The sequence below is a fragment of the Charadrius vociferus genome, unplaced genomic scaffold (assembly GCF_000708025.1).
Source record: "Charadrius vociferus isolate BGI_N301 unplaced genomic scaffold, ASM70802v2 scaffold225, whole genome shotgun sequence".
NCBI classification, from domain to species: Eukaryota; Metazoa; Chordata; class Aves; order Charadriiformes; family Charadriidae; genus Charadrius; species Charadrius vociferus.
This window is the reverse complement of record NW_009648638.1, coordinates 99,643-113,599: the sequence shown is the minus strand read 5'-3', so window position 1 is coordinate 113,599 and position 13,957 is coordinate 99,643. Positions and strand designations below refer to the sequence as shown.

The window sequence follows — 13,957 nt, the reverse complement described above, 5'->3', positions numbered from 1 at the left end:
TCTGCGGCCCGGCCAGGCCTGTCCTGTCCCGTCCCGCCCCGCCGCTGCCGCCTGGGGCGGGGAGGAGGCACCTGTCCCTCTGGCCAGCCGCAGGGCAGCGGTCGGTTTGCCGTCAGGTGAACCGCAGCCGCGGGCACAGCTTCCCCACGTCCCCGAGCCTGGTGGTTCCCTGCCCCGGGTGAGCTCTTTCTCCCCGAGCACCTCTGCACCTTCCCACGCCGCGTCTCACCCCACGGCCCGCCAGCAGGCACAAGCATCTTCCTCCTTCCAGAGCGGCAGCAATGCTCTGGCTTCTTTAGTCTGTACTGCTGGAGGGGCCCTGGCTCCCCTCAACATCCTTTCTCCATTCCCTGTTCCAGGGTCTGCTCTGGCCAGCAGGAAAGTGACTTCCCACCGCAGCAGCTTTTTGTCATGCTCCTTGGTTCAGTCACCTTGCAGAGGAGACCACGCAGTCACCAAACATGGGAAAGCGTGGCTGGGAATGAATTGTCATCTCTTCCTGCTCTGTTTGTTTGTAGCTCTTTCGCTGGCCTCACTATGGGAAGCTCGTCATGGGAGAAAAGCTGTCTATTAAGGTTTACAACTGCAGCAAGGTTTTCAGCAACAGGTAGGTCCTCTGGTTGCTGGGGTGACTGGCAGAGGTGGGGGAAGAGACATACTGGGCTTTAAATTTTCTACTGGGAGTAGAAAATTTTTGTTGGAAATTTGATGGAAGGGAGATGAGCAGGGTGCAAGTTACAGAAGAGAGATGGAGCTGTTTGTTCTGGTAAGGCAGCAGTGCTGTATAAGTTAAGTTAAATAAGGCTTAGTTAGATTTAATTGTGCCAGCAATAACAGAGAGTACCTAGGGATCCAGATCAGACCCCCAGGTGGGACAAAGGTAAAACAGGCCCTAAAAAATAGAGCTGCAAAGGCAGGACTTGCAGCAGAATGGGGCCCTGCTCTCACCCTGTAGATCCACCTGGTGACCGTGACCACGCTGCACCCAAATTCAACAAACCTATCAGTGGGCAAAAGCCCCAAGCCCGTGGGAGTATGGTTTAACCTTTAAAAAAGACAGCAATTTAAATTTAAAGGATCAGCCAGAATTGAAAATGCTTCTACGTGGCACAGATGCAACACTGTGAACTGAGCAGTTATTCCAGCAGTTGTAAAGTGCTTTGGGGAAACCTGAGAGTAGAGGTGACAGTGGTGGTGGAGGAAGCAAGGGAGCAGAGACATGTCTTTCCAGGACCTGTGAAACATGAGGATGCAGGGAAAGGTGCCAGCTCTGACAAGCAAAATGTAAGAACTGAAGGAAAATTGACAGGAACACGTTTCTAGAGGCAGTTAAGAATATAAACCTTTTCAAAGCCATCATAAGCCTGTTAGAGAGGGTGTGGAGGAAACCATTGAGTACAGCACATGTGAGACACTTAAAAGATAAAGCCAGAGCAGAAAATGTGGCTGAACTTTGTGTCCAGTAAACTTGCGTTTACTGGGTGCTTTCCTTACGGGAGCTGAATCAGAGGAATTGTTCCTGACTGAGATGACAATAGGAACTGCTATAGGACAAACAGATAAAACAAACAGTAACAAATCACCAGGACCTGATGGCGCTGAGCAAAAAAGTAAATGGGAAATGACTGGACTGGCACTGGCAGCATCTATCCACACACCTCCTCTGCTGGGGAGCAGAGGAATGGCAGGTGACAGCATTACAGTTTAAAAGCTGCTGGTCATCACTGGGATGAGCAAAAATAAATAGCGTGAAAGGACAGAAGGGAAAAAATTGTTACACCACTGTATTGATCTGTGGTCTCTGAACTTCTGCGTGTGCAGCCTTTCTGTGGCAGCAGCACTGAGCTGGAAAAGCTGGAGAGGAGGGGGATGAGTGGAGAGACTCCTTCCTTGGGGGTAGGAGACTAGACAGGCTCCGCGTCTCAGAGGAGAGGGAGGTGAGGGGGAATGTGAGAGATCAGCAGCTTACAGCTGAAATGGAGGTGACTGGGGAATGATTTATCCTGTCTCGGCCCGGGCAGGCAGTGAAATGCTCCAATGGTTTACAGCAGGCAGTAGGAAGCTCTGCTTCGCAGGGGGTTAGCTCAGCTGCTGGAAGAGCTGCCACGGGGAGACGAAGGCCAATGTACAAACGGATATTGTACCACAGCAGTACCACGAGGTGGGGTTAGGACCAGCTGAATGTGATCCCCCATGCGTTACCGCCACTTGCAGGGAGCCAGATGACCCTTCCCCAGGGAGAAGTCCCCTTGGAACAGATAAATTTTGGCCTGACTTGCTGCAGACATCCCTGTGGGCGCGGCTTTATGTCCTCTTTCTGTATTTCCTTGTGTGGAGCCTCTGCTTCCCAGTTTTGTCTGGGAAGAGTCCCCTCAGCTCCGCCGGGTGCACAGTCACAGGCTGGCTCCCGTGAAGCCCTGCTCTGCCAAAGGGGAGAGCTCCCTCACACTCGGTGGGATTTCATTGGCACAAGCCTTTAGCTGTCAATGGCAGCTCGGTTGCAAGCAGCTGCTGAGGCATGATGGGTGGAGGCGCGACCTGCTGCAGAGGCAGTGGGTCTCGGGTATTTCGGCTGCCAGACTCCCTATGGGAAGTACTGCAGCAGTTCACTGCCTTCACCACAGCTCAGAGGGGCTGTGGGCAGGAGAGCAGAGATCCTGGTACGTTCTTCCCCCAGGAGACAGGCACTGAAGATCCATACAGTATTGCTGCAGCCTCTGGTTTTGTTCCAGGCTTCTCGGTACCCTTGTCCTCAGCCTTCAGCACCTGATGACATCTGGGAGGCTGATCCTCCGGGAGGCCCTCATCGACAGGAACCACAGAGTCACTGGCGTAAGTCCTCCGCGGGCAGCCTGGCCATCAGCCATCAGGAAGGCTTTGTGGGAAACCTTGTGTGGCACTTCCCAAGAGGATGGGAGCGAGTCCAAGGTGCCGCTTTGAGCCTGGGAGTGCTGTGGCGTTTGTGCCCCTGTGTGGACACAGGAGTGCCCTCACTTTACACCCATCAAGTGGTTCTAGGAGCATCCAGAAGTACGTGGCGTAGGCTGGGGGCCCTGGAGACTTGCTGGGGGCCTGAATGAGCAGAGAGAGGCTTAGTGAAACCTCCCTGGATGATGGATGTAGGAGGTGGTATCTCATCTGCTTCCCACACCACACAGTGCGTGGGCACGGGATGCTGCAGGGTGCAAAGCAGAGGGGAGCTGATGGGGTAAGGCTGAAGGTGGCAGGGTGCCTTAGTACCCCGGTGAGCTTTTGGTTTAAACACCAGTGCTGACTGGGTGGCTTAACAATGGTCTGGGGTATCGTGAGTAGCTCTGACACCTGCCTGCCCCTCTGCTCTGCACCATGGGTCCCACTCCCTTCCTGCCCTGGCGCCAGGGCTCGCTGGGCCCTTTGTACTGGTGGAAGATGAACACGACCCAAAAATGAGCCATTTCCTGCCAGCTGGGTGTGCAGGCATGGTTCAGTGAGTGCTGGACAACCAGGGCTCGGTGCCAGGGCTGCTGGCAGGGCCGGGAGGAGGAGAGAGGAAGGGCAGAGAGGAACCTAATGAAATTCAGCAAGGGCAAGTGTAGGGTACTGCATCTGAGGAGGAATAACCCCAGATCACACCCCCATCAGTACAGGTTGGGGGCTGACCTCCTGGAGAGCAGCTCTGTGGAAGAGGACCTGGGAGTCCTGGTGGACAACAGGATGACTATGACCCAGCAATGTGCCCTGGTGGCCAAGAAGGCAAATAGCATCCTGGGGTGCATCAAGAAGAGTGTGGCCAGTAGGTCGAGGGAGGTCATCCTCCCCCTCTGCTCTGCCCTGGTGAGGCCGCATCTGGAGTATTGTGTCCAGTTCTGGGCTCCCCAGTTCAAGAAGGACAGGGATCTGCTGGAGAGGGTCCAGCAAAGGGCTACAAAGATGATCAGGGGATTGGAGCATCTTTCTTCTGAGGAAAGGCTGAGGCACTTGGGGCTTTTCAGTCTGGAAAAAAGATGACTGAGGGGGGATCTTATCAATATTTATAAATACTTAAGGCAGGGTGCCAGGGGGATGGGAACAGTCTTTTTTTCAGTGGTGCCCAGTGATAGAACAAGAGGTAATGGGTACAAACTTGAGCATAGGAAGTTCCATCTAAACCTGAGGAGGGATTTCTTTCCTGTGAGGGTGGCAGAGCACTGGCACAGGCTGCCCAGAGAGGTTGTGGAGTCTCCCACTCTGGAGACATTCCAAACCTGCCTGAACACCGTCCTGTGCAACTGCTGTAGGTGCCCCTGCTCTGGCAGGGGGGTTGGACTAGATGATCTCCAGAGGTCCCTTCCTAGCCTGACCATTCTGTGAGAGGCAGAGGCAGGCAGCCCTGTGATGTGCTGTGCCCCGTTTTGCCCTTCCCAGGGGCAACCTGTCTCACCCTCGTGGTGGTACATGGGATGCAGCTCCGTGGCCACCAGACCATAAGTCTGAGTGGTGTAAGCACAGCTTTCCTGTATTGCTGAGCTGGCTGGATCAGGGAGCACGTCCAGGTGGAAACTGAGCATTTCCAGGGTGATTTTTAGCCCGATGCAGCTCACTGCATAAACGTTTGTGCCAGCAAAGAGACAGGGACTAGACTGACTTTTTAGCAGCACTCCATGCTGGCAATGGTTTGAGGGGAGAGGGGTGCAGGCACTTACACCACTGTAAGGTCAGAGCTGCTCTGCAGCCCAGCCCTTTGCCCCTGGCTGCCTCTCTTCCCTTGCGCTAACAGCAGCAGTCACGCTGATGAGCTGCTCCAACCCAAAACCAACCACATTCCATTTTGCCAGGTTAGTTTTTGATTGTGCAACAAGGGCTGCACAAGGGCTGTGGGGGACTGAAATAGGGCAGGCAAGACTGGACACCCATCCAGGGGCAGCCTGAGACCCCCCTCCCTCAGCTCAGCCGGAAAGAGACACGTCCCCATGGGAGAGAGGCTGTTTCAGCTGCTGCTCCTTTAGCAAAGTAGGAACTTCCTTCCTGCTATTCCAAGTCCTGTTCTTCTCTGGGACTTGAATTATTTGCACCCTTTTTTCTCCTGGTGGTTTGAAGGTGGTTTTTTTTCAGAGCCTCAGATATTCACCCAGCTTTATCTCAGGCTTCTGCATCCATCCTGCCTTTCCTAGTACTACTGCTTTCTTGGGATTATTTCTCCTCACAGAAACAGGTGTTTTCCAGAGACTGAGCTGTCAACCCAGCTTGTACATCCCCTTCAACCTACTATGAAGCGACCTCCTCCATGGCTGCGATTTTGGCCTCTGCTGGGAAATTCTCGTGCATTTGTGTTGGTTTGAGATCAGGCTGGTCACCTGCAGACAAAGGGTTTTCAGACCCGTGCTGGCTGTGCCGATACCAAACATGCCCCATACTTCTCTGGCTGTTCTTCTTCATCACTAATGCTAAATTGATGTCTCTTGTGATGCAGACTCTGGGTGTGCTTATGGCTCCTGTGGTGTTTTAAACCAAGCTGACATGCCTGGGGATGGTCTGCCAGTTGCATTGTGCCTCCCACAGAGAGACTGCTCCGAACCCCTGCATGTTAGGTTGCTCTGCTGCCGGGCTCTCCCCACTTTCCTTGTCAAAATTGCCCTGAGATGGCTCTCAGGGGCCTCTCTGTGGTGTATTTTAGATTTGGAAACTTGAGCCAGCTTTTATTTGGTGAACCCTGGAGTTTGAGAAGCTGTAGGGGAGGGAGTTTGGTTAATTGATGGAGGCAGACAAGTAGAGTATGGTATAAATAGGCTTCTTGTGGGGTTGTGACCCCCTTCCTTCCCCTTCTTTCCACCAGCATCTCACTTTTTTTCTTTCACGCTCCCCTTCCCCTTTTCCGTGACATTTCTGCGGTTGTTTTGTGGCAGCCAAGCTCTCAGGCAATTTCATTTTCTATTTGTAGATCTACATTGAGTTGGATTTGCACTACCAGCCTCCAGATGGCTCAGCTGGGACCTGGGTTGAAGAGGACTTTGTCTATCGAATGAAAGACAGGTATTGAAATCCTGGGAGGGGCAAATTTCCAGGCATCTTGTACAGCTGCCTTTGCCAGTGGCAGCCTTTGGGATGTAATCCAGCCTCATTTACTCTCTACCTCTGGCCAGGCTGATGCATCTCTGCTCTACAGTGGCAATAAGTGAGCAGGGTTCTTGGGCAGAAAATACCTTGTCTTCACAGAAGGCCTGTCACTGCAACAACCCACTGCACCCTGGAAGTCCTTTCGGACTCTGGAGCATTTCTGCAGCCTTTCTGGCTGATGGGAGAAAGACTTCTTGGTTGCAAAGGTGCAGAGAACGTGGCTTTGGACTGTAGCAACCCCAAGCACCTTGCACACAGGTGGCGCCCAAAGCCGGGGGAGATGCGGGTGTCTGGGTGGGCAGGATAACAGGCAGCAGCAAGGTCTGGGGAGTGTCGCTTCTGGATGCAAAGCACTGGGCACACAGGGTGGACAGTGGAAAAGCGTCGCTTAGGAGGATGCTCATGTCCCTGCCAAGAGCCAAGCAGAAGCATGGCTGTGGCCCTGTTACTTAAATGCATCGGTGAACAGCCTCAACACACTTGTTTTTCAGCAAAGCATCTCTTTTTCTTACAGTTCAGAGTTAATCATCCGCAATCCTGGATTTGAGGAGCTGGAGTAAGTAGCCGTACTTGAGTGTATCAGCTCACCCTTGCGGGTGGAGGGGAATGGACAACCTGCTCATCAGGGCTGATGATGCGGCCTGTGGCATGGTGGGGGGTTTTGCAGGGCAGCCGAGGGGCCAAGAGCAAGAGAACTGGACTGGAGGGCTGTCACGCTGGGCAGGAAGCTGGCAAAAGGCCTGGAGACAGATGAGGAAGAGGAGGAGGAGGAAGAAGATTTCTACGATGTGTCTGAGATGGAGGTCTCGGGCATTGTCTTCAGCCCTGTGAAGAGGTAACCACGGCGTGGTCTTCTCTCTTGCCCCTGCTTGGGCCCTGGAGTGGAAAGTGCCAGCTCATGGGGTGATTTCTGGGGGCATCTTACATCTCTTGGCATTCTGCTTCTGCAAAATGTCAGAAACCTTCAATCTCCAATGGCCCCAAACAGGGACTGTTGGGAATTTGCTCATTCCCAGGGCAAGGGGCTATTTGCAAGGCTTTCTGTCGCTTCCCTTGGTGGGGGCTTGCTCAGGTCCATGTAGATGAAGGGACCTGCTCACTCAGGTTGTTTTTCTGTGCAGCCGCTCCAGACTTTGCTCCACATGGGACCTGTTTGCCACCCCAACCCCACAGAGCTTCCAGGTACTGCAGCGTCGGGTGCGCGTCCCTGCAGCTGCCTCTGGTCCCTCGCTGCCTTGCTGCGGGCCTGGGCTTCTCCAGTTGCCACATACTGCGGCGAGGCTTCTATCATGAAGATACCTTCTTGGTTTGTGTGGCTTCCCTGGGCAAGGTGTGAGATTCCCTGAGCAGACTGCATCCATGGCTCCAACATCAGCCAGTCCAGAACAGAATTTCTTCTTGGGCCATGTAGTTAGCTATGGATCTATAGGAGAACAGAATCAGCCTGACAGCCGCATGTGCCGCTGCAAAACACTGCCTGAGCAGAGCATGGGAGAGCATCCAGGCAGGACTGGTGCTTTCCTGTTTCCCCAGGGCCTTGCCTGGGCCCCCAGGGACATCTGTGGTACATGGCTGGGGGTGGAGGGCTGCTGCAGGGGCTTTCTTGGAGATGTTGGGAGACTGGTATGAAGCTGCGGCTCTGGCCAATGCTCTGACATGAGGTTTGTTTGAAACCACTCTGAAGTTGTGAAATGGAGTTCAGTCCCATCTTTTGCCCTGCATATTTCAGGGCAGGTCTCCCAGCCTGGCTGTGGATTTAAATGTGGTTCTATGTAAACGTGGACTCACGTTTGGGTCTCCTGCTTTTCAGGGCTGGGTCCTATTGACCAACCAGGAAGCTTTTCTGGGAGTGGAATTTCCTTTTCTTGAAGCTATTATTCACCTTAACAACTGCCTAGTTGCTTGTACTGAGAGCAAACGTGAGAACATTTCTCCCGTGTTTTACGCTTGTAACCAGTCACAGCAAATGAGACAGCCACATTCCAGTATTTCCAATGATGTCCATCTCAGTAGGTTTCAAAGAGAAGTATTGACAGAAGATACAGAGAGCATCTTCTTCAAGATGCTCTGTGGACCCCACCATGTGGGAGCAGTGGGTTTGCATCCCCTTGGGACCAGGAACTGAGTGGGGACGGTACTGCTGTGGAGGCTGCACTTGTCAAAGGTGCTGGGAATTTAACGCTTCATTTCCTTTCTTGTCTGAAAGAAACAAATGTCTCAAATACCATTTTGATTTGTCCTGACCATAGCAGATTTCAGCAGCTGTGCTCTTGCCTGCCCCGAGCATCCACCCCTGTGGCAAGAGGGCCCTGCACTTTTGCGTACTGGTATTGCTGAAACAAGCTCAAGATGGAGCTGGAAACGAAGGTTTTCTCCCGCATTTTCTCAGGTTGGGATTAATATCATTGAAGCGCAGAAGCTGGTGGGGGTGAACATTAACCCCTTTGTGGTAGTCAAGGTTGGAGAGGAGAAGAGGCGCACAGCAACGCAGAAGTCAACAAACTGCCCCTTCTACAACAAAGTATGTGATACAGACAGAGGCTCTGTCCTTGCCATACTGGTGTCCCCAGTAGCTGGGGCCATCCTTGCAAGGATGCTCGGGATGCAGCTGTTCTCAAGCAGAGGTGCTTGTGGGGCCATGTTGGGAGCCTGGGCCTCAGCTGTCTTGCTCTTCTCTTTCAGTATTTTTTATTTGAATTCCATGAGCCAAGGGACATTTTATTGCACAGACTCATAGAGATCTCGGTAAGTATGTCCTCCTCTTTTCCTTCGTCAGTAACTGGTCCAACCCAGCGCTTCTGCATGTAGATGCTGGCAGTGATGGGCAAAATAAGGGTACCAGTACCAGCCAGGTTTTCCAGCCAGAGGCATCTGTCCTGCCATCTGTCCCTGATCAAAGGGCCTTCCTTGTCTTGCTGTCTTTGGCAGTGTCCTGAGCCATGTGGCCATGAACGTGCGGAGTCTTGCTGTCTTTGGCAGTGTCCTGAGCCATGTGGCCATGAACGTGCGGTGTCTGGATGAGAAGGCTTTTATGGGGCTTTTGTTTCTGCAGAGAGCTGCATGGGGGACAGCCCCAGCCCTGAGCACAGCCACTGGCTGAGCTACTGACTGTGCAGACAGAGACTTCATGTCCCTAAACATACGGAGAGGGTCAAATAAATCCTAGAGCTGAAGTCCTCTGTGGCAAGCTGGACTCAGGCTGACACCCTCTGGAGAGTTTACTGAGCTGTTGGCACTTATCTTGCACCCAAGGCCAGGGTTTCTGGTCCTGTGACATCCATTAAGATGAGAATCACTCCCTTGGCAGCCTTGTGTGCTTGGGGGTGCTCCCAGGGGACCCTGTGACACCTCTGGGTCTGGTGGTGCTGCCCACTTACCTCCAGTGTTTCCCTGGCCTTTGGACAGCCCTGCTTCATGAAGCACAGTGAGCAACTGCTGGAATGGGGGCAGGAGCAGGGATACTGCCACCTCCAGAGCTTGCCCAGCACCATCTGCAGGTGGGACGGGAGGACATGCCGTTCCCAGAGAGGCTCTGAGGCATCCCTTGCTCTGGCCGCTGACTGGGACTGCGTTGCTTTCACATCTTCTCCTTCCCAGGGGGAAACATCAGTGATGACCAACACCACTAAACCTGAGTGGAACGAGCAGATCAGCTTCATCGAGATGTTCCCACCTCTGGCCAGGAAGATAAAAGTCCAGGTGCTGGATGATGCCAATGTTGGTGATGTGGCCATCGCTACACACTACATTGACCTGCAGCAGATCTCGGACCCTGGCAGGAATGGTGAGGCCTGACACGGCTGCCTCTGTGGCAGGGTGTCCTGGGCAGCCCCTTGCCATGTACCCTCTGCTCAGCCATGGTGGTCTCCTGGAGGTGGGAAGCGGGAGTGGCCAAAGCATGCTCGCATCCCCGTGTCCTCGGCTGTCTTCCTGGGGGAAGGTCTCTCTGCATTTCCCTGTGGTGTAATTAGAACTTCTCCCTGTCACTGCAGGCTTTAACCCCACATTTGGCCCAGCCTGGGTGAACCTGTATGGCTCCCCCCAGAACTCAGCTCTGCGGGACATCCACAAAGACCTCAATGAGGGCATGGGTGAAGGGGTCTTCTATCGCGGGCGCATCCTCATGGCCATCACAGTGGAAATCTTCAGTAGCCCCAGCATGACAGAGAGGAAGCTTGGGGACAAGACAAAAGGTGCCCTGAGCAAACTGAAGCTGAAGAAGAAAAGTAAGAAATCCAAGGAGAAAGCCAAAGAACTGAGGCAGCTGCAAGGAGAGAAGGAGGCTGGGGACGTTCAGGAGGCTGAACAGCCTGGGGAGGTCACTGTGGAGGTGGAGGAGCTTCATCCACTCCCCGAGGTGAGTCCTGATGTACTGGCATGGCTGACCCATGCTGGCCTGTGGTGTGCACAGGCCTCATGGGGAAGAGGCAGTGGGATCACTTGGTGTAACAGTGCTGAAGCAAACCCAGCCTGCCCCTTGCTGGCCCATCCAGAGCTCCTTGAGCCTCTGCAAGGGCTGAGGCCACACCCGCAGCCCCAAAACACTCCCATGGTCAGGTTGTAGCATCCCCACATGTGCTGCCTTCCTGGCGCAGGGAAGACTCTCACGTGGGTGTTATTCCCAGGGCATAGCTGCCTTTGAGCATGTACTTTTTCTCCCCTGGAGTTAGGGAGCTGTTAGCTGGCTCTGGGTCTCTACTTTGCCTGTGAGAGGCAGGCAAGATGCAGCTGTGTTGGTACCATAGCCATCCCTTAGCCTACAAGCTCTGTGGCTTCACACAAGCATCAGCCAAAGCTCTGCACCAGCCCCACATTATTTCCAAGAAAACTTGTCCCACATCTGGTGGCCCAGCGGTGGTGACCTCAGCAGCATCCCACTGATGTACTGGCCATGCCCTGGTGTGCTCTGAATTTCTGCTGAGGCAGTGTTTTAGCACACAAGGCTCTCGGGCTGATTACTGTCTCCTTGCTCAGAACGCACTGGGGAGGAAGGAGGAATTCCTTCTCTTCGCTGCTTTCTTTGAAGCCACTATGATGGACTCCTCTCTCAGCTCCAAGTCTGTCAGCATTGAAGTCTCCATAGGTGGGTATTCCCCAGGGCTCCATGTCCAGAAACTATGGGAAGTGTGAATCTCCTTCTAACAGCCCAAGTCAGCACTGCGGTTCTAAGCTGCCAGCCCTTGCACAGCTGGTGCCTCCAAAACAGGAACTTGGGAAGGATGGGGGATGAGGCCAGGGAGTACGCACAGTGCTTTAATTACCTTAAAAGCCTGGATGCTTTCCTATGGGATTGGAGATTTGCGGTATTTATATGAACTGCCTGTTTGGGGAGAGTGGTTGAAGCTCTGCTGGGAAGTGGGGGTCAGAAGAGGTAGAAAGGTTTGAGAGCAAGAAAGGGAAGCAAAGGAGGGGAAGCTGGGATACTGGGGTTGGCCAGGTAGTGCTGAGGGGCTGTGACAGCTGGTGATGGGGAAACAATGGCAGGAGAGCAGGTCCAAGCCCCCACCTGCTAAGCTGGATGGGTGGAGGTGCTTGATGCTGAGAAGTCTTCCTGAGTTACTGCTGCTGACCCCAGTGTCAGGGTGTAGATGACAGTTAGCAGGCACTTGGTGGAACTGGTGGCAGTTGAATGCGTACACAAGGACTTCCTTGCAATTACCTAGCTCCCTCTCAGACCTCCTGGTTGTCCATGTGATGATCTGATGGTTGGATGCTACTGAACTGCTTGTTCCAAAAGCAGTGCGTGCCCATGTGCTTCTCTTGGCAGGATGGTTGCAAGGTAGCAAACTCATTTAACAGTGATCCTACTTATCTTTTTACTGTTTAATGCTTAACTTCAAGGAAACTATGGCAAAGCTGAAGAAGTTGTGACCAAGGTATGGAGAAAAGTGGAAAAGGGAGAAGTGAAAGAAGAAAAGCAGCTTCTGCTGGACCCTGGTTCAGATAGTGAGTTGGATGTTGAAGTCCTGGCCCCAGCTTCAGCAGCACTGAACAAGTCGGTGACAAAGAGCCAGAGACCAGAGCCCACGGAATATGACCAGTGAGTCGTCTTTGTCCTTCTTTGCCACGTGCCCTGGTCCTGCCCCAGCTTCCTGGGTTGGTTATTCCAGATGTTATTAGAGGTCTGCTCAGCAATGTGAGTGCTGTGCAGGTGTTTTTCTTCTTTGCAACCCTGCAGTTTGCCATGGCCTAGCTGGCTGCCATTGCCCATCACCCCTACAGGCTCTACAATGTCTGCTTGATGTGTGCAGGTGGCCAAGGACAGGGTCCCAGGGAAACTCTGACCAATCAATAACAGCAGTCCCTTTTCTGGTTAACAAGCAGCATTCTAAGGGCTTGATTCCAGTGAGGAGGAAGGGGAGGAGTATTCTGGCACATGCTGTCCTATATTGGGCAGGCAAGACACATAGACAAGCTCTTCTGATGATGTGTTTGCTCTGGGAATGCTGCCTGGTTTGTCCCACAGGCCTGGCAATGTCTTTGTGTTTGTGCTGAGAGCCCTGTGCCTGCTACTACTCAGTCCCATAGCAGCAAGAAACCTCAGCAGCATCCAACTCATTCATCTGGGCATGTGCTGCTCTCTGTTAGAAACCCTGTGCGCTAGTTTGGGATGGCAAAAGGCAGATCCAGCAGCTTGACTCCATGTCTGTGGTGCAGGGCTCAAAACAGCTATTTCTTGGTGAGGTGGACAGGGCCCAGACACTACTCCCTGTGCTGGGTGTGCAAGTGCTGTGTTGTGACACGGCAGATGCTTTCTGCAAACAGCAGCCATAACCTTCTGTGCCTGCTGCCCTTAGGTCATACAGCTGCCTTCCCATGAAGCATAAGAAACCCTGCGTGTATGTATGGAGCTACTGTGAGGATCACACCTGGAGACTCTGCATTTCCAACTGGATCGTCAAGCTGGCAGAGCGCCTGGTAGCGTGTTCAGGGTGTCTGTCTGTAGCACAGTCCTTCCTGGTATGCTTTTCGTGTAGCATACGCAGTTGCTCTGCGAGACGTTTGCCTTAAATATCCTCACACCCTATGTGAGTCCATGTCTCTCACAGGGCTCAGTCCCACTGTGCCCTTCAGAAGTGTAGGGTAGTGCAGTGAGCGCAGAGCTGCTGCCTGTGCTGTGCTGCAGCCTGGTGGTGTCCCCTGGAGCTGTGAGTGATGCGACGTCTGTGACAAAAACCTTCTCTGCTGCCAGTCCTGAGTTGCGTGTGCACTGGGGAGATGCTGCTGCAAGCAGACTCTCAGCCTTGGATTCTCATCAGGAGGGTGCAGTCTCTTCCCAGGGCCTCGTCTTTCCCTTTTGGACTTAGAGATCCAAGCAGAGCTTGCCAGTGTGTTTCAGTTGCTGCTCAAGGACTGAGGCACAAGATGTCTTAACAACCAGTGTTAATGTTATCCCCAGGCTCCAAAGAGTCCCTGGCAGCACAGCGCTGACCTGCAGCACTCTCATAATCCCCAGCTCTGCAGAAGGGCACAAGTAATTTGTGGCAAATGCATCTTTGCAGTGTTTCACTCTGACCCTGCAACCAGGCACAAGCTCCCGGAATGTTATGCTTTCCCCACAGGAACAGGGGCTGGATGACATGGAGAAGCTCATGAGAAGACCAAAGGCTAAAGCAGAAGAACGGCTCAGAGAGGTGCTGGAGGAATTTGTGGCTGGATGCAGGTTAGCATGTCCCTGATTTCCCAGGGTTTCTTATTTTCAAGTTAGGAGGTTGTATCATGTTCTGCCTGGGCTGTGCATAGCCTCCTCTCTTGTCCTCTTGAGATGGATGAATGGAAGAAAACCAGGATGACCTGGGGAAAGGACCCTGTAGCTCTTCAAGCTTGGAGAGGAGACCCCAGTCCTGGGAAGCATAAGGGTCACAGGCTGCAGCCTCGATGTTAC

At 53.2% G+C, this 13,957-nt stretch overlaps 1 protein-coding gene across 1 annotated transcript in view; it reads left to right on the top strand.

Moving 5' to 3' along the window:
• Window positions 1–13,957, top strand: part of LOC104287613 (fer-1-like protein 4) — a 40,147-nt gene that overhangs the window by 2,487 nt on the left and 23,703 nt on the right. The window contains 14 exon segments of the mRNA XM_009886337.1: window positions 519–607; window positions 2,733–2,832; window positions 5,897–5,988; window positions 6,587–6,628; window positions 6,740–6,907; window positions 7,194–7,254; window positions 8,462–8,593; window positions 8,755–8,817; window positions 9,670–9,856; window positions 10,065–10,429; window positions 11,047–11,155; window positions 11,914–12,112; window positions 12,870–12,990; window positions 13,635–13,735. Coding sequence (XP_009884639.1) covers window positions 519–607; window positions 2,733–2,832; window positions 5,897–5,988; window positions 6,587–6,628; window positions 6,740–6,907; window positions 7,194–7,254; window positions 8,462–8,593; window positions 8,755–8,817; window positions 9,670–9,856; window positions 10,065–10,429; window positions 11,047–11,155; window positions 11,914–12,112; window positions 12,870–12,990; window positions 13,635–13,735 — 1,829 coding nt within the window.